This window comes from Sardina pilchardus, chromosome 19 (genome assembly GCF_963854185.1).
Source record: "Sardina pilchardus chromosome 19, fSarPil1.1, whole genome shotgun sequence".
NCBI lineage: Eukaryota > Metazoa > Chordata > Actinopteri > Clupeiformes > Clupeidae > Sardina > Sardina pilchardus.
In genome coordinates, this window is record NC_085012.1 from 31,232,668 (window position 1) to 31,256,207 (window position 23,540).

Genomic DNA, 23,540 nt, shown 5'->3' on the forward strand with positions numbered 1-23,540 from the left:
TGAGTGCAGTTTTGGTTGTTTTTAACCCATCTCTTTAGTGTAGTTTTAAATGATAAATAGCTGGTACTGTCTCTAATTTCAATTGGAAGGCAATTCCAATAATGTGACGCCCGTATTGAGAAGACTGTTTGGCTAAACTTGCTACGTCTATACTGAACAACACAGTATACTGAAGTTCACCAACGTATGATGTATGCAGCAACAGGTAGGCTGAGGAAATGATATAGCAAATATAACGTTAGCTAGCTAGCTAACAACAAACATGATGGCAATGATGAGAATGATAACAATGTAGCTTGTAGCCTACTGTACAAACGACTATGAGAAGAAGGCTTAAACCTAAATGGTAGCCTACAACTGGCATGTCTATCAGGTTGGACGCTGAGTTAAGACTGGCGTGGCTAGAAGCTAACGTTAAATTTGATTGTCGTTAGCTAATAGTGCTTACGTTAGGGTTTGATTGTCTAACTATGGTCCCAACGTACTGTAACGAAGCAAGATAGGAGTGGGCTACAGGAGACAAGACGAAGACGATAACGTTCCGTGGCATGGTATCAACGTTAGATTGCTTCTTCTAGTCACTAGTGTTTATGCCAGAGAGGGTTAAAGCGGAGCAGATGGCTAATGAAGGATTCTTTGCTACAGCTGTAGCTTAATGAGCACTACGTAACAATCCATTTCTGCCGCCAAAGCGTCTCAACGTTAAGTCTATGGGATTTTTTAACTCTTTTATCGTAAATATCTCAAAAAGTATAAAGTTCACAAATGTGAAAAATACATTTAACAAATCTCCGTTACAAGACCTGTGTAGGAGTGTTTGAATGACGTTAAACGGTTCAGTGGTTTTAGAGCCTTTGATCATTGATTTTGGTCGGAAGAAGAATAACTATTTTAAGAAGAACAGTGATAACAGTACATTGCATTGACATGCAATGTAATAAAAAAAATCTCCAAAACTCACTGTTACAGAATTGCATCAAATGGTTGCATCTTGGGGTCACAAAGTCTCCAAAACAACCATCTACATGCCAACAAGTTGTTTGGGAGGCATGCAGGGAAAAAACCTTTCTCACTCAAAATCATAAGCACAAACGTCTGGAGCGGTACTGGGCCTTCAACTGGGACCGTGTGCTTTGGTCAGATGAGACAAAGTTAGAGCTTTTTGGCAACAAACACTCTAAGTGGGTCTGGCGTAACAAAAAGATGAGTATGCAGAACAGCACCTCATGCCCACTGTGAAGTATGGGGGAGGATCTGTGATGCTGTGGGCCTGTTTCTCTTCCAAAGGGCCTGGGAACTTTGTTAGGGTGCATGGCATCATGAATGCTTTGAAATACCAGGACATTTTAAATCAAAATCTGGTGGCCTCTGCCCGAAAGCTGAAGATGGGTCGTCACTGGGTCTTTCAGCAAGATAATGACCCTAAACATATGGCCAAGTCTACACAGAAATGGTTCACCAGACACCGCATCAAGCTCCTACCATGGCCATCTCAGTTCCCAGACCTCAACCCCATTGAAAACCTGTGGGGTGAGTTGAAGAGGAGAGTGCAGAGGAGAGAACCCAGGTCGTTGGATGATTTGGAGATTTTGTGCAAAGAGGAATGGTCGAAGATCCCTCTTTCTGTTTTCTCTAATCTTGTGAAACATTATAAGACAAGATCAGGTGCTGTTTTATTAGCAAAAGGGGATTGTACAAAGCATTAACATCAGGGGTGCCAATAATTGTGGCACACATGATTTGATGTAAAATAATTATTTCTTAACCCTTCTAAATAAATGCACTTGTATTAAAGGTTGGATTTTATGCTTTTTTTCATTGTGGTCCTATATTATTTGAAAAAAAATGAATTTATTAGAAGCTAAAGAACACATCTTAACCAGGGGTGCCAATAATTATGGAGGGCACTGTATGTAATATGTACTTGTATATGTAATACAGTTTTTCTCAAATGCTAAAACACAAAAGCCAATCCTCTAAACCAAATGACCAGTTGCCTAAACACATTTACTAAATCTAGCCTCAATTTTTCAATACCATAAACACATTTCACATGAAGACACAATTCACAAAACACAATCCTCCGTTCTCATAAATCTAACCACATTTTTCCTTGCTAAAACACATGTTGCAAAACATATTCTCAAATGAAAGCTCATGTGATTAGGGATGTTAACCGGTGACTGTTTGACCGATGGTTGACCGTATCCACGTTAGCCGATCAAAGTTGTCGCTAGTCGGTTAAAAAAAAAAAAAAACGATCTCTAAATTAGGCTATTATTATAGACAGTGGACTAAACGCTACTACAGCTAGCCATCTCATTCCAAGGTCTTTTTTTGCGTGAAGTTAACAAATTATCCCTCACACTCAATTTGTAATAACTCGCCTGCTTGTAGGCTACTTAATAAACCAATAAAAACATTCGCACGCATGCCTTGGCCGGTGCGTCTTTTGTAATCTGGAGGTGCCCGTTTTATCCATTGTTTTTTATCGTGTTGCAGCAACTTTCCGCATAAGATGGGCTTAGATTTGGAAACACATTACATCTACATTTCAGGAAGGGTCAGCAATGGTAACAGATAAGGTAATGATGATCATCTTTCTTTATTATTGTTAGTAGGCCTACTTCCTCAAACTATAGCGGCGTCTCGGAGCTGTCATTTTCTTAAGTGAGCCGCGGCAATTTCAGTTTCAAATGAGCTTCTAACGCTAGACAAATGCCTTTATTTGCAACGCGATCACCTTGTACCCAAACCATTTCAAAACGAAGGAGCCATTTGTCCTCCACTTATTTACAAGCTCCTTGGTTTGCGGGACTCATGTTTCGCGCTCTAGGGGATTTTAAAAACAGTGACGTGAGTGAAAGTGCGGCGCCGCCGCCGGGGCTGTGTGTGTGAGCGGGGGACAGAGAGATGCGACAGAGTTGCAAAACTGCGTGGCTGTTATTTCAAATAGCGTAGAATATTTTAAACGAATCGGTTAACCGGTTTCAACCGGCTAATGAGGCTCGGTGGTCGGTCAAGAAAATTCGTAGTTTTCGCCATCCCTACATGTGATGCAAAATGCTTGCCACAGTCAGCAATAACTGAACATAATGAACACACCTGGCGTCATTCATTACACACAACGACTCAAAAATGAAGACACTTGTTGCTCATGCGCACAGTGACTATGGTGTGTGTGTGTGTGTGTGTGTGGTGTGAATGAAGAAAATAAAAGACCTTCACACCCTGATCACATTTTCTGTTGTGTACTGTTGTGTGCAATAGATTCTGTTTTTTAGCATTGAGTTGTGTTACAGTAGTGTACTTGGAGAATTTTCTGTACTGTACTGTTCATTTGAAACTTCATATGTTCATATAAATCCATTTTATAGACATTACTGTACTGTAACAAATCATGTTGCTGTATTTACAGCAATTGTGTGTTTCAGGTAATAAAAATGCAGTTATTTTGTTTTTATTGAGTAAAGATAAATTACTATAACTAAACATAACTCAATACAATTTCACTGAGATTACTTGAAAAACAAAATAAAAGAAATATATATATATATGAAAATTCATTAGTAAAATGGTGGATATAGCGTTTTGAATAAAAATAATTTTGTCTTTGACGGGATGTTGTAACGTGGCTCAAGCACTTTCAGCATATGTTTAAAGTAGGCTAGTGTTGTCACGATACCAACATTGGCCGGGTTTCCCAAAATTGTTAAGAAGCTCTTAAGTGCTAAGAACTTCTTAGGAGCGTTGTAAGAATGTTCTAAGAACGCTCCTAAGAAGTTCTTAGGACTTAAGAGCTTCTTAACGATTTTGGGAAACCCGGCCATTATGGCTACCGCCGTTCATTCCGACATACCCGCACTCCGACATTGACATCCAATTGTCGTAGTGGAGGCATGTCTCTTTATGGGAGAAAGTCCCACCACTCCGACATTTTTTTTTTTCATGGTCGCAGTGGCGGTATTTAACTTTTTTTTCAAACAACGTGCCATTCCGACATGAGGTCATTAATAGGCTATTAATGTCATAACTATATCCAATTGTGTAAAATAATAAAGATTCACATTTAAAATGTCATTGTGAAGACTTCTTGATATGGTTACGTGTCCGTTGCGTGCACGACTCGGGGAAGTGAAAGCAGTTCTATAGACATGGCAAGTTTTCTTCTCTGTCTCATTATTCGCGGACTAAGTGTAGCTAAATTAAGTTATTATTTTGCTGTCACTTCGTCTGTTTTATGGCCTAGAAGGTTGTATATGGTATCTGTGGATAGCTCTAGCTCTCCTCTTTTATCTGACATGCAAGCCGTATCTTTTTAACCACGGTTTCACGAGTAAATCAAACGAAAGTCGCGGTAGCCGAAGCTATATGATTCTTATTTGTTTGTCACTTCGTCTGTTTCTTTAACACAAAAGGATCGATGTGTTTGGTATCAATGGAAAGCTCTGTTTCTCCTCTTTCATTTGATATGCGTGTTATGTCTGTGCGATGCCTGGTCCCGGAGTAATTCAAGCGAGAGTGGCTGCGTGGCTGAACGCAGAGCAATATAGACTGTAAATGATATACTTTCATTTAAATTCATGATTTTATTTTTATTTTCATACTTGATCGTACAGACACGTGTCTAGTCTCGTTGGAAAGCCCCAGTTCTGAGCTCTTTAATGCAATATAGGTCTCATCTGGCTGTGACTAATAATAGCAGAGCAATGTAACAGAGAAGAATGGGTGTGTTTTTGACGCACTTTGCGTCCGTCGGGCTCATAGGGTCCGTTAAATTGACGTGGAAAAAAATAGGATTTGTAAACTGTCGGAATGGGGGTACTAAAATGTGTCGGATTGGCAGCATGTCGGAATAACACCATGTCTGAATAGCGGCATGTCGGACGAAAGGGATGTCGGACTGGCAGGATGTCGGACTGCCGACATGTAACCGGCCATTATTGTTTCGGTACCGATACTAAGTCAAGAATGACTTTTTCGATGCTTTTTAACAATGTTAGTTGACGTTTAATCACCAGTAGCCTTATATTGAATATTGTGTGATCATTCACACCAGTGGCCATCCAAGATTCTGCTTGACCCTCCACACACAATCTGCATAATTACTAGTATAGCTACAAATGTTTAGTCATTTGTGTACTGATTTAGCATATCTTTAATGTGGTGTGTAGGAGCTAGTGCGCATAAGAGGTGTGTGTAGTTGAGTCCCTTTAAGAAATACGTGAGGGTAATTAGGCTTCAGTCTCACTGTTTCATTCTTGTGAAAATAAGTTGGATATAGTGCATGATGACAAGGATATGTGGATGCAATTCGTTATGCTTTCTATGTCATTAGATAAAATACATGTTAATAAAACTAACAAGTCGAAGAAAATCTTTCTGGGATCATAAAAGAGATGAGTGTCTTGCAATGCTCCTTTATGATTTTAGTGAGCACAAGCTATCTCCAGATGTACAAGTTAGCCAAGGTTGCGTAGCTTATTGCTGACATTGAACCCAACAGTAGGCTAAGCCTAAATTACCTAAATATCATAGCATAGGTAGGTGCGCAACAAACTTGATAGATGTAAGTGTGCACAAACAAACTTCATATTAGGCTATTATTGTGTTGCTGCTGTGCAGCCACATCAGCACTTAAACTAGCAGCCATGTAGGCTATTGCTGGTTATGGCATGACCGCTAATAACGTGTGTGAGAGCAGAAAAGACGCGCAGGCAGGCTAGGGGAGCAGAGCCTACTACGGCTCTGAGGGACAGCATGCCTTGTGGACACGCATGTTACTTCAAAAGAACACACGGACATTATTATTAATAATTATTATAAATCAATCCGCGGATGATGTGTGTGCCGAACCGAAGATACTGATCCGAACGGATCACGGATCAATGATGATCCGTTGCACCACTATTAGAAATGCACCACGCTTTATTTTGTCTCACCATACTTGGTCGTGTGACTACTCGTGTAACTGTATTTTAATAGGGAAAACATGGAGGTGTTTGGTCACTTCTAACTTCTTCTCTGTTTGGATCCTAATGAATGCATTGGGCTAGCTAAGTGCTATCAAAGTTGTGCCGCGCGCCAGAGCCAGTGAGTGCACACATTAAAAATGTGAGAGGTATGTATCAATTCGTCTTAATTAAGCGAATAACATAGTTTAATATGAAAAAACGGTGAAGTGTTGCTTTAAAGATGCAATTAACGAAAATGTATACCGTAATTATAAAAAACTGGCTACAGAACCACTGTTTAAAGTTCAGCTTCAATATTCAAAAATGTCAGTGCCTTCTAGAACCACCAAATGGTGGTTAAGTAACTCACCCCAATGACAAATGTATGTGTATGTGTTTGTGTGTGTGTGTGTGTGTGTGTGTGTGTGTGTGTGTGTGTGTGTGTGTGTGTGTGTGTGTGTGTGTGTGTACCTCTATAAAGTGATGGAGCTCTTCTCTTGTATCCTTTGTGTGAATGAGATAGCAACGCACGGTGTTGCTCCACAGGCCTTTAGAAATATGAGGAGACACATGCAGCAGGCTCACGACAGCTGCATCCCAGTCATCTAGGAGAAACACACACCCCATCAAACAGACCTTGTCAATCTTACAACACTTCAAGAGCATTGACACATTAATACATGTATGTCACCTGTGTTTTCAGTTTTGCAAACGGTAGTCTAGCGTGGCTGATGGCTCGCGACTACTGAGAAGTTGGTGCTAACGTTAACAGTGCTAGCTCAATGCAAATGAAACAGGCTAATAGGCTAACTGGAAAACACACCATGTCAATCTCTAGCTATGGTGAAGGGATGTGGGGCTATTTTAATTCCAACAGCCAAGGGAATTTTATCAGGATGCATAATATCCTGAATCCGTGAAATAGCTTAACCTGACTCTCACCAGATCCTTGTACAGTAGTTCGCTGAGCTTCCTCACAAGGATCTGGGACTTCTCGATAGGAGATGTATTTCAGAAGGCGGGGCCTTATCAAAAAAATCCTTGTATGTGATTGGATAAACCACTTGTCCGTTATCTTGAGTGACGTGCTAGGTTACTTCAAGCTCTTGCCAAACCCGGTCGGAAGAAGAGTGAAAACATCCTTGCCACCAATAAATGCCTTCAAATCCATTCTCTGTTCATCTTTTAAAGAATGAATACCCGATAGATTCGACAAAACGGTTGAAATAGCAGAATCAATGTCAGCACAAGACTCCTCGCTACGTGCCGCCATTGTTGTTTGAATCAGACAGTCGCTTCGGCGCTACGTCACATCTATGAAATCCCGCCCTTGCCCTCGATCCCAGACCCTTGTGTGGAGCTCAGCGAAACGCCTCTGGTGGAGCATGGCGGAACTACAAGGATCTGGCGAGAGTCAGGCTAGAAATAGCTGGCCTTTAAAAATAAAGACAAATGAAAACCCTCCTGCTCCAATGGGAATTTAACATAGGGGTCAAATGAATACATTGTTAAATTTTTCGCTGCTGTGCCTTTGTTTCATGAAATCTTGCTAGATCGACGTAGTAACCATTTTAGAAAAGCAATAAGCCACTTGAGTCCATGGTTTATACTGTATAATCAAACAGCTAAGGGGGTTTTAGGCACTCCGCTTCGTGTTGTGTCTAACAACGCCCCTTAGCTGTCCAATTATACAATATAAACCACAGCTTCTCGGGGCTTATTGCTTAAATCTATGCTTCAAAAAAGTTCATAGGACGCGCTCAACTCAAGAAATATTAGGCTGACTGGGTGCTTGCGCCCATACGGAATAAATCAAAGTAAACGAGAGTACAGCACTCCTAGTCATATGTGTAACTTTTTAAATGTATTTATTCTTGCCGGTCAAAAAAAAAAAGTTACACATATGACTAGGAGTGCTGTACTCTCGTTTACTTTAAATCTATGCTTAGAATGTCAGGTTGCAAAGACGCAAGGCCGTAGCCATGATGTCAACATTGGGGGGGGGACCAAATTTAAGGCGGGGTCTGACAAAATGTCAGCACACTTCATTCGTAACCATAATTTTCCATATTTTTTTCAAATGTTCAAATATTTTGAATTTTTTTTCTCCTCACACACCATGGTAGTTGTTCAACCAGGTGAATGAAATAGAACAGAATGGGTTTCCCAGTGTCATTTGTAGTGGTGTTGTAGACTGATACAACTCACATTCAATACAATAATAGTTAACCTAATTACAGAATCATAGATGTTCTGTAGGCTATCTATCGATCTATCTATCTATCTATCTTATGCATCAGTCAGGAGCCATAGCCAATGAAAAATACATGACAAGCATTTTGGTGTCACAAATTCCTTGAAATTGATAAGAAGTTTGATATTTCTTAATTTGATTTGGGAATGAAATTGACTTAGCCTACATTTATCTTTAATGCCCAGGTCAAATTGAGTGCCTGTCACTTTAAGAACGTGAGAATAATTTGACTTCAGTCATATTTTCGGCTAGTCTAAAATTATGCCTAGGAATATGAAAGCAATGCTTATGTTCTAATTATATGTACAGTAGTCTATTTAAAAAAACAAACAAGTGGAAGAACACAATATTCAAGCAGTAATTCATTATTTTGGTTGTGCCACAGCCTGAAGATGGAGAACTCGGGAATGGCTTGGGAGTTATTCCACCGCGATGGGCCAGGTGTGGAGATGGAATGTAATATGATTTAATTTCGTGTATTCACGTTGATTTTCTCGCGAACCGTTTATTACAGCAACTAGTGTAATACCATCAGAAAGCTTGTGATTAGCCTAAACTTCGTGAGCAATCCACCAGAGAATAATTGGTGCGCAATTAGATTCTTTCGCGAGTTGCAGATAGAAGAATATATAATTATATTTCACGTAGGCTAAATATACATTGATACCACCAGAAAGCTCATGCTCTGTCAAGTGACACGCATATCAGCGTGACTAGAACTTCGTCAGCAATCCGAGAAGAATGGGTGAGCATTTTGCATCGCAGATAATTTCTCTGCGCTGAAAACATTACAGTAGAGACAGATATTAGACCTATACCTGTAGTTGATCTAAAGAGCCTACCTATGCCTTAAATTCATCTCCTGCCTAACAATATGCTGTGGTCTAGTTTAGTCACCAACTGTCAAATGGACAGATTGATGAAAAAGAAGAATGGATTTGGTGTGACATTTCTTGCGTGTGTATGAAAGCGTGAGATTGATGCTGAAAGCGTACGTCACGTCAGGTACTAATAATGAAGGTGCTGCTATTAACTAGCTATTTTGTGCATTTGATTAAATTTGCCAGTGACAATTCAGATCGCGGTCATTACCGTTGGTTTCCTGTAGCATATTTTATTTATTTATTTTTCTATGTCCGAATATTGGGGGGGGACATTTTGGTCGTATCTGAATATTGGGGGGGACATGTCCCCCTCAATGTATATGGTGACTACGGCCTAAGACGGTGTTCTAAAGAATCTTTTACAGTTGGTTGCTCAAGATGGACAAACCAAAGACACTTCATTAGGCTACTCCGCTTTAACCCTCTCTGGACAAACCATAATATCAGAGAGAAATAGGTTAGGCCTATTTCACGTAGGAACAATAGGTTATAAAAGACAGAAAACAAGAGAGTGTGTCAATATTGATTCATTTGATGTGCAAGATAAAAATATGAAAAATAAAAATATAATGATAAATAAATAATACTTTGATATTCTGTTATAACGATTAGTGATATAAATGTTATATGATTATACATTTTATATTGCTTGTCCAAGTTTTAGCTAAATTATCAGTGAAATATGCCTTATGGCGTCCCAAACAGTCATGTTCCTCATCTTCTTATAGGCATCCCAACAAGACTGTTGCAGTCAGTTTTGGCAGTTATTTTGAATTTAGGACAGGATCTGTGCCATCCTAAATTAGAATTCTTAAGTTAGTTAAGATGGTTCTGTAATGGGCAAATTAAGATAGGATATCTTAAATTAAGATATGATTTTGTCCTATATGCAGTTAGGAAACATGCTTCTGTAATGCCAAATATAAACTGCTCACAAAAAGAAAGGAAACTTGACTTTGGCCCATTATATCTCCCCTTTAGTAATACCAACCAGTTAAGTGTTTCATATCATTTTTAACGTTGATTTGTCACCTTTACAATGAGGTATAGCTTGTAAGCATAGGGCAATCATGGAATGAGCAACACAAGCAAACGTGTAAGTAGTGCCAACGAAAAATGTGCCAAAATGGCCTGTTATGCTGTTGGAATTCACCTTTGTTACTTCAAGCATTGACGATTGCACTCTCCCACAGAAATGAGGAAAACAAAACATGTTAGGTATACATTTGTTCATTTTATACTCAGTGTCAGGGTCCTCAGTAGCGTGTAGAGGATCCATATGCAGCCACAACAGCTTGGCACCTTCTTCTCATGCTGGTCACCAACCTGGCTACATTCTGCTGTGGGATGGCATTCCATTCCTCGATAAGGATCTGTTGTAAGTCAGCCAACCTGGTTTTGTTGGTGACTCTGGCACGTACAGCACGCCCAAGCTGATCCCACAAGTGTTCACGGCAGGCCATTCGATCCTCTCCAATCCCAAATTCTGGAGGTACTCTCTGATGATCCCAGCTCTATGGGGGCGAGCGTTGTCATCCTGGAGGATGGCAATTGGTCCCATATTCTGGAGATATGGAATTGCCACTGGCTCCAGAATCTCATCCCGGTATCTAACTGCATGATGATTGCCTTCAATGATAACAAGGTCTGTCTTTCCAGTTAGAGAGATGTCACCCCACAGCAGAATGTAGCCAGGTTGGTGACCTGCATGAGAAAAAGGTGCCAATTTAGCTATCCAAACGCCTTTCCTCATCAATGAACGTGCTCAATTAAAACCTAAACAGCAATTTATGTCAATCACACTCTACATCGTGGATGTTTGCACAACCATTGAGAGTTAACGCACATTATCGCTTTTCAGTTTCGGACTTGTAATGTAATTGTATATGGCCCCCTAGAATAATATCTAATGTCTATCAGAACTGGCCCGCCGGTATTTCGCATGCACTGTACTGACATTCACCTTACACTATTTACTGAAATGTAAAGGAGGCCAGCGTGCCAGTAGCTATTGTGGTATCAGACACTACAAATTATTTAGGGTATTTTTTATTTACTTAGGTTGCGCAAAGCACAGGGATTTATTTGGGGCAGTCTTGTTTTTCGAGGAAGGCATTTGTGAGACAAAGGCTACGATTCGTTTGGAGCGGCTATCAAAACATTTTCGGTTTGGTTTGGGATTTTTATTTACTTTTGGACTGTCTGATTATATTGCTAAATGTTGGGACTGATGAGCACTGAAATCTGGGGGGTGTTTGATGGTGTACTATTAAGTTTCATGTTGTTGAAAGTGTCAGGATTTACACCCGCTGTTTGTGAGAGAATTCGTTGATAGGCTAGCCTTGTTGCATGCCTGTGTACGTATTAGACTATAACTTCTGCTCAAACCAAATGTGTGAGCGTGGATAGTTCTGCATTAAGTTGATTACGGTACGTGTTCATTAATTCTTCTAGCAGGGGGAGGTGGTGGATTTAAAAGTAGTAGACTATTTGTCGCAGGTTATTGTTAATGCGCTGTCGCTGGTCGTCGAAATCATGCAGAATTGCTAAGTTTAGTTCCAGCATTGTCAAAAAATGCAGCAGTGCAGCATACACAAGGCTCTGTGATTCAGCATTGTTGTTGTTCTGCCAAGGGTCTAGTCAGGTGAGGTCAAGCGCGGGGGCTGGACTAGAGGTTTGAGGTGGGGCTATTTAAGAAGAGTTTGACTTGATCTTTATTTGTCTGACAGTGTGTGGAGTAAATTTTTCTTCATAAGACTCCTCAACAGGATGTGGTGTGTGGATGTGCAAACATCATCATCGGGATGCTCTCCTGACCTAGAACACCTGATGGTTAAGTGCAGGCCGTTTTATCTACCCAGGGAATTCTCTGCAATTTTTTTCGTCGCCGCTTACATTCCACCGCAAGCTGACACCAAACGGGCGATGGACGATCTACATGATATCATTGATCGGCAGGAAACCTTGCATCCAGAGGCTGCTTTCATTGTAGCTGGCAACTTCAACAAAGCCAACCTCAAGAAAGTCTTACCGAAGTACCATCAGCACGTTGACTTTCCAACTCGAGGTGAAAACATCCTGGATCACGCCTACACGCCGTACACTCATGCCTACAAAGCCCGCCCCCGCCCAGCTTTCGGCAAATCGGATCATTCATCTGTTCTCCTAATGCCAGCTTATAGACAGAAGCTGAAACGGGAACTGCCTGTGATTCACTCAGTTCAGCGCTGGACAGATCAGTCAGATGCTACACTACGTGACTGTTTCCAAACAACAGACTGGAGTTTGTTTCGAGATACCGCGGATAACATCGATGATTACACTGGAATTGTATCACACTACATTTGTAAGTGCATAGACAACGTTGTACCGAGAGTGACTGTACGAACTTTTCCTAATAAAAAAACGTGGGTGAATGGAGAGGTGTCTTCAGCACTCAAGGCCCGGACAGCAGCCTACCAGTCTGGTATTCCTAGTGAGTACAAGATAGCCAGTTATGAATTAAGGAAATCCATTTAAGTGGCCAAGAGACAGTACAGAGAAAAAGTGGAGTCATATTACACAGGATCCAACACCAGGGATATGTGGAGTGGGCTAAGGACCATCACTGACTACAAAGGAAAGAGCCACAGAGCTGATGCGACCTCTGTTTGTCTTGCAGAGGAGCTGAATTCTTTCTATGCCAGGTTTGAGACACCCACCAGGTCAGAGGTACTGTTAGAGCAAGACTGCTGCCCTTTTCAGGTATCTGTGACAGATGTGTGTAAATCTTTCAAAAGAGTGAATGCACATAAAGCTCCAGGACCAGACAACATCCCAGGGCGTGTTCTTAAGGCCTGCGCTTCTGAACTGGCAGAGGTATTCACCGACATCTTCAACCTCTCACTGCTACAGTCTGTAGTCCCCACACATGCTTCAAGAGGGCCACCATCATCCCAGTCCCTAAGAAATCATCAGTGAGCTGTTTAAATGACTACCGCCCTGTCGCTCTGACCTCTGTTGTGATGAAGTGCTTTGAGAGGTTAGTCAAAGACCACATCACATCCTGTCTATCTACTGCATTAGATCCACTTCAGTTTGCCTATAGGTCTAACAGGTCTACAGATGATGCTGTAGCTTTGGCCTTGAACACTGCTCTCTCTCACTTGGATCAGAACACGTATGTACGGATGCTCTTTATCGACTTCAGCTCCGCCTTCAACACCATAATACCATCTAGGCTCATCATGAAACTGCAAGACCTGAACATCAGTCCCTCCATGTGCAGCTGGATACTAAATTTCCTAACAGGCAGGCCACAGGCAGTACGGCTAGGTAACATCACCTCCTCCAGTCTAACACTCAGCACTGGTGCTCCACAGGGTTGTGTGTTAAGCCCTCTGTTGTATTCACTGTACACATATGACTGTGCAGCCACTGACAGCTCCAACACCATCATTAAGTTTGCCGATGACACCACCATAATCGGCTGCATCAAGAATGGTGATGAGTGTGCCTACAGAGCAGAGGTGGCAGCAATGACATCTTGGTGTCAGGATAACAGTCTGCTGCTCAATGTAACAAAGACCAAGGAGCTGATAGTGGATTACAGGCGGCTGCAGGGAGAAGAACATGCACCCATTCACATCGGGAGTGCAGCAGTGGAGAGAGTCAAAAGCTTCAGATTCCGGGGCATTAACATCACTGAGGATCTGAGCTGGACACACCATATAGGTGTGATCACAAAGACAGCAAGACAGCGGCTCTTCTTTCTGCGACGTCTGCGGAAATTTGGCATGGACCACAAGTTACTGACCAACTTTTACCGCTGTACAATAGAGAGTATTCTAACTGGTGGCATAACTACATGGTATGGTAACAGCACTGCCCAGGATCAAAAAGTGCTACAAAGAGTCGTCAGATCAGCACAGCGTATTACAAGGACTGAGCTACCATCCATCCAGGACCTCTACAGTCAGCGCTGCAGAAGAAAGGCCAAGCGTATAGTTTCTGACCCCAGTCATCCCAGCCACCATCTCTTCACCCTCCTACCTTCAGGCCGACGATACAAGAGTCTAAGGACCCGCACCAGCAGATACAAGGACAGTTTCTACCCTCAAGCCATCAGGATGCTGAACCGTCCTGGGAAACCCCCTTAAGATGGCACTTTTCTTCTTATTTATTTTTTTTGTTCTTTTCTAATTTATTTCTGGACACTTGAGCACAATGAATCTCATTACTTATAAATTCTTTTATGAGTATATGACAATAAACTTGAATTGAATTGAAAAAAAAATTGAATTGGAATTTACATTAAGCCTTCTATTGTTAGAAACCCAGTCATATTTTCGAATGGTCGTGCATCATTCCCTCATTTTCCCCTGAGATGGGAGAAAAAAGACGAAAATGTATTTTTGTGTCATTTGGATAAAATCCAACAACTCCCAGAATTCCCTGCCTTTCAGAGCCTTACCAGCACCCACCAGGAAGTAGACAAGTACACTCATTAATGTAACATTTAATAACGATTCTAAAATTAAAGCGATCATTGTTTTATGTTGTACTCAATCTTGTGGCCATATATCAATGTTGCTGGTCTTCAAAAGGAATTAGCGAACAAATCGCGAAAAAAACCAAAACGTTAATTAACATATTTCCATGTCAAATGTCCCGCAAATTGACAGCATTATGCTAGAATACCCGACTTCTTTAACAAGTATTAGTATCGCTAATACTATTTGTGCAATAACTTGTGAATAACATTAGGATAACTGACCTTGTGAGAGCTAGTCCATGCTAGTTTGTAGTGTTAATTTCGTCAGACGAGACGAGACTAATTATGTTCGTCAACGACCTTTTTTTTCGAGACTAAGACGAGACGATGACGAGACTGAACCAATGTCCTGAAACGCTGACTAAGACTATAATAAAATGCATTACTGTTGACGAAAAAAGACGAGACTGACATGTTTTGCATGATTGAAAAACTAAGATAAAATCTCTCTTCGTTTTCCTCTACAAAATGAGAAGACAGAATATCTATGCTACCTGTTAAGCATTCAGAATAGTCCAAATTAATTCATGGGCAGCAGCTTTCCTGTAAGCTAGCTATGCGCTGTTTCTGTAACCCTGTGGCTGCAACGACTCATACTACAAGTCAACCCCGAGAGGAGGAAGAGATCCCAAGCCTGGCTCCATTTCACTAAACGTGATGAAAATTCTGCCGTCTGCAACCAGTGTAGTAGCCTATTGTTATCGTGTAAGGGTAGTAATACCAGCAATATGTTAAAACATTTGTCCGTGAAGCATGGGAGTCCAAGAGTGTAATGTGTTCGACAGCCTACGGAGGGGTGCTAACGTTGACCGGTCTAGGGGCTCCAGAGTGCATATGCGCCCAAAATGTGAGTGAGTGTGCCTGAAAATAATTCTAGGTCGCACTGGTGCACCTGACACTGCTCGGGTGAAAGCATACGTTTCCTTCACAAGTTTTAATTGTAGACTATGCGTGCAACGCCAAACTGTATAGAAGTAACCCACTTGGCCCGCTCTCTCTCCATCTCCCTCTCCCTCTCTCGTGCACGCACCGCCCCTCGACATGCACATTCACAATCGTGAAAGCAATGACGCATAGAAGACGACTATAGCTATTATAATTAATTTCGGTTAGCATCATAGCGTAGTAGGCTACTGCACAAATTTGATTCAAACTCTTGCATTCAAGTTGACTGATCATCTCAATGTTTTCCAACTAAGACTCAAAAGGGCCTGTCCCAAGGAGAAAAAGTATTAGCCTACCTTACAACTTAAACACACGTGGGGAAACTGAACAGTCTAACCAGTAGACTATATAATAAGCTAGCCAACTATGCTACTTTGTTTACAATTTGAGCTGAATTAAAGAGGCAGAGTTGTAATATGAATAGTCATGAATGTTATGAATATCAGAAATGTCAGTAGTATAGATTAGAATATATAAAGAATTATATTATATTATATACTGTAGGCTATATATACATCGTTATCATTCTTTATATTATAAAGAATATGTATATTCCTTATTGTGTTTTACATTACATTACATTACATTACATTACATTACATTACATTTCATTTGGCTGACGCTTTTTAACCAAAGCGACTTACAACATGGAAAAAAACAATTAGGATTTTTAAGAGCATTTTGAACAACAATAAATAAATACAATAAGTGCATCAGTGGGTCTAGTAAGTGCATAATAAGTGAATAAGTGCATGAGTGAGTGCGATTGTCTGAAATAGTGCTATGAGAGGAGATGTTCTTTGAAGAGCTGGGTTTTCAGACCTTTTTTGAAGATGGCTAGGGATGTTCCTGCCCTAGTTGGACCAGATAGTGCATTCCACCAACGAGGGACGACAGATGAGAAAAGTTTGGATTGGCCTGCGCGTGCTGGCGGAAGAGCTAGACGTCGCTCAGCTGAGGAGCGCAGCGGTCGTGTGGAGGCATATGCCTGTATGAGGGCATTGAGATAGGTGGGGGCAGAGCCGGAGAGTACTTTGTAGGCAAGCGTTAGAGTCTTGAATTTGATGCGTGCGGCCAGCGGTAGCCAGTGTAGCTGGATGAGCAGTGGGGTGACATGTGCCCTTTTGGGTTGGTTGTAGACCAGGCGTGCTGCTGCATTCTGGATCATTTGAAGGGGTTTAACAGCGCAGGCTGGGAGACCTGTCAGGAGGGCGTTACAGTAGTCAAGTCGAGAGATGACTATTGCCTGTACCAGGAGTTGGGTAGCATCTTGAGTCAAGTAGGTCCTGATTTTCCGTATGTTGTAAAGCGCGTAGCGGCATGACCTGGCTACTGAGGCTACATGATCGGAGAAGGTCAGTTGGTTGTCAAGAACGACTCATAAGTTTCTTGCAGTCCTGGTGGGTGCAACAGACAGGGAGTCGATCTTGATGTTGATGTCATGATGAATTGTAGGTTTGGCTGGGAGGACTAGCAATTCTGTTTTAGAGAGGTTTAGCTGAAGGTGGTGTGCCCTCATCCATGTTGATATGTCTGAGAGGCAGTTTGAGATTCGTGTGGAGACCAAGGGGTCATCCGGTGGAAAGGACAGATAAAGCTGTGTGTCATCAGCATAGCAGTGGTATGAGAAGCCATGCGAGTGGATGATCTGTCCCAAGGAGGTGGTGTAGATAGCAAAGAGCAGGGGGCCCAGCACAGAGCCCTGGGGGACCCCTGTGGAGAGGAAGTGAGGTGCAGAAAGTTGTCCAAGCCATGATACTTTAAACGAGCGGCCTGTGAGGTAGGATTCAAACCAGGAGAGAGCTGAGCCAGAGATGCCCATGTCTGAGAGTATAGAAAGAAGGATGCTGTGATTTACAGTGTCAAAGGCAGCCGATAAGTCAAGCAGAATGAGCACTGATGACTGAGCGTTCGCCCTGGCCTCCTTTAAGGCTTCTGTTACAGCCAGCAGAGCCATTTCGGTGGAGTGGCTGGTCTTGAATCCAGATTGATTTGGATCCAGGAGATTATTCTGTGAAAGGAATTCTGAGACTTGTCTCGAAACTGCTCGCTCTATACCTTTGGATAGGAAAGGCAGTAGCGAAACAGGACGGTAGTTTACTTGAGCCGTGTCGAGTGAAGGTTTCTTAAGTAGAGGTGTAACCTGGGCATCCTTGAATGCCGCTGGGAACGTGCCAGATGTTAGGGAGGCATTGATCACATGCGTGATGGCTGGTGTGACGGTCGGGCCGATGGACTGAAGCAGGTTCGTCGGTATAGGGTCCAACGCACATGTGGTAGGACGGCTGCATGTCAGGAGTCTAGCTACATCACTCTCGGAGAGAGGCGCAAATGTTGAAAGGGATGTTCCAGGGTTTTGAGAGGTTATAGCAACTGCGTCTGGTGAAGAGAATTGACTGCTGATTGCCGCCACTTTGTTTGTAAAAAATGAGGCTAGGCTGTCTGCAGTGAGGTTGGACGCAGGAGGAGGTGGCTGAGGGTTGAGTAGTGTTTTGAAGGTTGAGAAGAGTTTCCGGGAGTCTGTGGCGTTGTTGATCTTGTCATTGTAGAAGTCTGTTTTAGCAGCCGTGATGCTAGTTGAGAAGGAGGATAGGAGTGTCTGGTAGTGTTTGAGATCATCTGTTGTTTTTGATTTGTGCCATTTCCTTTCTGCAGCTCTGAGTTTGGTCCGCTGTGTGCGTAGGGTGTCAGTTAGCCATGGATGGGAGTGTTTGGATCGCGCTGGCCTTGTAGTTAGAGGGCACAGTTTGTCCAGACACGAGCTCAGTGTGGAGCAGAGCGAGTCCGTGGCATCGTTGACCTCCAGAGTGGAGAAGGAGTTGAGTGGAGGTAGGTTGGAGGCAACTGTAGAGGAGAAGTGGGTTGGAGTCAGGTTGCGGATGTTGCGGCGGAACGTGACCATTGGTTGAGGAGTCAGGGGTTGTTCCGTCAGGCTGACATTAAATCGAATGAAGAAATGGTCAGAGAGATGGAGCGGTGTTACCCAGAGGGAGTCTGTGGTGCAGTTCCGGGTGAGGATTAGATCAAGCTCTTTGCCAGCTTTGTGAGTGGGTGGGCTGCGAGTCAGCTCGAGATCGAATGAGTGTGCCAGGGCCAAGAAGTCTGCTGAGCCTGGAGTGTCTAAGTGGATGTTCATATCGCCGAGGACGAGTAGCGGATAGTCTTGCTCAGGGATGGAAGACAGCAAAGTGTCCATCTCGTCCAGAAAAGCACCTAGTTGGCCTGGTGGGCGGTAGATGACGATCACATAGAGTTTTACTGGGGCCGTTACTGTGACGTTATGGTATTCAAACGAGTCATATCTGTTTGCGGGTAGCAGTGGAGTGAAAGTCCAGTTGTTAGAAATTAGCAGACCCGTTCCACCTCCTCGTCCAGTTGGCCGAGGGGTGTGGGAGAGCGAGAAGTTGGTGGAGAGTGCAGCTGGGGTGGCTGTGTTTTCTGGCTTGATCCAAGTCTCAGTGAGAGCAAGGAGATCCAGGGAAAGGTGGTTGGCATACCCAGTGATGAAGTCAGCTTTATTGACTGCGGATTGGCAGTTCCATAAGCCCATGGAGAAGGAGGTTTCGGTACGTGAGGACTGTTTGAGTTGCCTGAGGTTAGTTTTAAATAAAGACAAGCTTTTTCTACACCTTATTGTTAAAAAATCATTCACATTATATGAAAGGAGAGCGATAAAAGGTGACCTTTTGGCGTTAAAGGCGATGCAATGAAAAATGTGGGTGCACCTACATTTTTTGGGAATCGATAAGAGAATTGATAAGGAATTGGATTGATAGGCAGAATCGATAATGCCATCGATATTGATCAAAAACGTATCAATACCCATCCCTATATGGGACTGCGTTTAGGCGCATAGTGCCATCTAGTGTAGCGGAGTAAAACATTCGTAGGCCTACTTTGGGTCTGCTCTGGACATTATTGGGGGAAAATTGAGATGTGTGAAACACATAGCTGAAACACTATTTGACTGAAATAGTAGCCTATTCAAAAGTATCTTGTTATATAAAAAAGACTAGAATGTTTTGACTAAAACTTGACTAAGATACCTTGAGTTTTCTTTTGACTAAAACGAGACTAAAGTTATGAGACTTTTACTCGACTAAAACTAGACTGACAAAAATGATATTTGAATGACTAAATATGACTAAGACTAAAAAGAACATTTCGTCACAAGACTAAGACTATGACTAAATTAAAAATAGGTGACAAAATTAACACTACTAGTTTGAGTTAGCCCGGGCAAAGGCTAATCGACAGCCAATGATCCTAATCGACGTCCAGGCTTGCTGCAGGCCTTGATGGAGGCCTTGATGTTCTGTGCTGTATTACAGCTCGTACAGGTCATCTCGTGCATCAAATTCACATACCAGATCTTCAGAATTCCCATTTGCCATATCAGTTTCAATATCAGCATTCAATGAATTAGTATTTAATATTAAATCGTAGTTACTTATCAGCTTTCTCCACAGACCGGGAGCCTATAGCTTCCAAAAAAGATGGCGGCTATATATTTTAGTTTCTGCAAGTGAAGTCCCACCGCTAGCGCCCCCTCTTGGAAAAATTAGGAAAGTGTTTGTAGTTTCATCTACTCGACAAAGATATAGGACTTCCTGCTTTCAATGATGTAAAATGATTTTTACATCATTGAAAGCAGGAAGTCCAACATTGAAAACCGTATTTCTCCCGTCTCAAGGCAAACTGAGGGAATGTTGCACGGCCATTCAAAAACATGACTGGTTTTCTAAAGATACAAAGCTTAATGCTAATCGGTGAAGTGTCCCTTTAAAGGAACACAACTAAAGCCTACCTTACATTGACAGACTTTGCAAAGATTTGGAAAAGATTTTTGAAAGACTACAGTCTCAGACCCTCTCACATCTAAAGACAATTCATTGAGTTTTTAGTCACAGTCTAGTCACAGGCCAGTCTCAGATTAGGATTTTGCAAAGACTGTGGGTCACTATTTACACGACTGCTGCTAGATTCCTTCAAATTATTTCCATCGTGCAATAGGCTACACGTCATCATTAACAGGAACTCACATGATAGCCTACTCATATCAAAGTAATTTTTTCGCGTTTCTGAAGCATTGTTTGATGTGTGACATCACTAACAGATATAGAGTTGTTCTGTCTCGTAGAATAGCCGACTAATAAATTATAAGAAATGAAAAACAAATAATCATATAGGCTACAGCTGTCGCCTATTTTGCCCCTTCCTGTTTTCGTGTTCGCGAGAGGTTACTATTGGTTTTTAATGTTCACGTCACTATTTGCATGAGCCACGACTGAAAAGACTTCCGATAATATCAAACATGGACACCAATTTCCTTTGTGATTGAAGAATGTATCGTAAATAAATAAATGTTTTCCTGAAATGCTAAGGGAAGGAAGTATTTGACCCCCTATGCAACCCTATGGGAATTTAACACATAGGGTTAACATAGGGGCAGGCAGATTTTTATTTTTAAAGGCCAGCTATTTCATGGATACAGGATATTATGCATCCTGATAAGGTTCCCTTGGCCTTTGGAATTAAAATTGCCCCACATCATCACATACCCTTCACCATAGCTAGAGATTGGCATGATGCTTTTTCCAGTAGGCCTATTAGCCTGTTTGATTTGCATTGAGCTCAATGAGCATCAAACAAGCAAAATAGACAAAATGAGACAAAAATAAAACGTGGTGCATTTTTAAGCAGGTTAGAGGGATAACTATATCGTGTGGCGGAATAACAATTGGGAACACTTAACACTATTACCGCGCCACACAATATAGTTATCCCTCTTACCTACTTAGAAATGCACCACGTTTTTAGGGAAAACATGGAGGTGTTTGGTTGCTTTTAACTTGATCTCTGTTTGGATCCTAATGAATGAACTGCACTTGTGAACATCTTTTTACAAGAAAAAAAACTGTTGATGGACTTAGACACTAATATCTATGAATTAGACACTGATATCATTATTGGTCCTAAAAAATACACATCGGTCAACCTCTGTGTGCGGCTTATTGTTAGTGGGACATTACTACCTTAGTAGGAACAAGATTACTACCTTAGTAGGAGACAAAAATTGTATAAATATTAAAATGCCCAGACCTCTGCTAACATTAGCGAAGGGTCCCTCCACATCCATCAAACTATGAGCAAACTCTGGCCCCCGATAGCTCTGTTGGAGCTGCATCATACTCCCCATAGAGGGCTCACTGCCAAGCACACCTCCATTCCAGTATTCACACTGCATGCCACCAGCTGTAGATGAGGTATAAAAGAGGAGACAAACATTAAGCTACACTGCAAAAACGTCTAACCAAGTGGAATTAATCTTATATTAAGATAAAAAAAAATCTATTTGGTATTGTTTTTAGTCTGAAGAGACTTGCCTAACGCTCTCTTGAAAGACCATTTTGACTTCATTTAAAAAGACTGACTTATTTTAGGAGTCTTATCAAGACAAATTTATTCAACGCACTGGCAGACAAATGTGCTTGTTTTTAGGACACATTTACTTAAAGGTAGGGTATGGAATTCGCTTTGTTGGCCATTTTTGCAAAATCAATTGAAATCCTATTCCTAACCCACTTACAGCCACTGAGTTGGAAGCACTGAAATGGAAATTAAACACGTCAATCATCTGCGGAACGGGCAGGGCTCGAAAAACTCCAGCCAATAGTATTCTAAACCCTATACCATAATTTCACAGCTAGTTCGTCAATCTAACGGTCTTCCTCTTCCTCTTCCGCTATAAAATCATCTACCTTGTCTGATTTGTGGAACTATTACCTACAACCCTTTGGAGGTGAATAAAAAATGTAATTGGGGAAGTTGATGTGAGCGATTGTATGGAGACTAAAGTTCATAGTGCTGTCGACGCCAGGCTGGCATTTAATTTAGTCTGGCTCGCTCTCGCACATCTGAATTTTCGCTCATGCATGAATGTGCGTCCATGGAGGGAGGGACTTAAGTTGTATATGTTCAAAATCTGCCAGCCGTTTTGCTAATTCCATACCCAACCTTTAACATCTTGAGACATTTTGAAAGAAGTCAAACTTTTCTTATATTAAGTCAAATGATTTTAGGACGTGCAAGGGTAAATCTCTTTATTCTGGAAACAATACCCACTAGATTTTTTGATCTTGATATAAGATTGGTAAGACTTGATTAGATTGTATTACATAAGCAGATTTTGCAGTGTATGATGGATCTCCAGATGTTATGTAATTATCTGTTTTCAACCAGTTCTGAATAATCATTAAATTGGTCGTACCAGCCACTGTTGTTTGGTTTTCATCAGAGTCAGAATCTTCAGGGACATAGACCTGGACACCTTGAGCCTGTAAATGCTGCAGCTTTGACTCCAAATCTCGCTTTGCTCGCAACAGATCCTGGATTTCCTTCTCTTTTGTTTCACGAAATATCTGTTGATAAATAAGGAGCATTTTCAAGTCAAGGTATTCGTGAAGGATGTCAGTCACGGTTAATGAACTGTGCCTGCTATGTCAACATATTATGATGCCTGAGGTGTTTAAGAAAGTGAGATTCATTAAGCTATAACTCTGCTATATTGTTGATAGTTCAGGTTTAACTTCATGACCCAAACCCTCCCCAAAGGGAAAATGTACAAAAATGCAACACCAACAACACGTCAAATTCAAGGAATTTTAATTTAATTGTCACTGCCCCACAGGAAGTTAAATTGGAATTGGAATGACAGGAAGTAAAATAAATTCATGGCAATTCAAAGAAATTCCACACAGCCACACAACATAAATAAGGTGTTGACTCTCACATACATTCAGTGTTGGAAAGGTTACTTTGGAAATGTAATTGGTTACTGTTAACTACCGTTCAAGAGTTTGGAGTAGGGCTAGGACAACGCATCGACTTAACCGATTAGTTCGACGCAAAAAATACGTCGGTTCAAAATATGCGAATCGACACGTCGCCAAAATCAAAACAAGTTTGGC

At 41.6% G+C, this 23,540-nt stretch overlaps 1 protein-coding gene across 6 annotated transcripts in view; it reads right to left on the minus strand.

The window, feature by feature from the left end:
• nphp3 (nephronophthisis 3) overlaps positions 1-23,540 on the minus strand; it is a 147,001-nt gene that overhangs the window by 96,313 nt on the left and 27,148 nt on the right. For all 6 annotated transcript variants that reach the window (XM_062520802.1, XM_062520800.1, XM_062520801.1 and 3 more), the window contains exons 4-6: positions 22,841-22,991; positions 21,673-21,825; positions 6,426-6,559 (exon numbers count right to left, since the gene is read on the minus strand). In XM_062520802.1, coding sequence (XP_062376786.1) covers positions 6,426-6,559; positions 21,673-21,825; positions 22,841-22,991 — 438 coding nt within the window. The remainder of the gene's footprint in view (positions 1-6,425; positions 6,560-21,672; positions 21,826-22,840; positions 22,992-23,540) is intronic.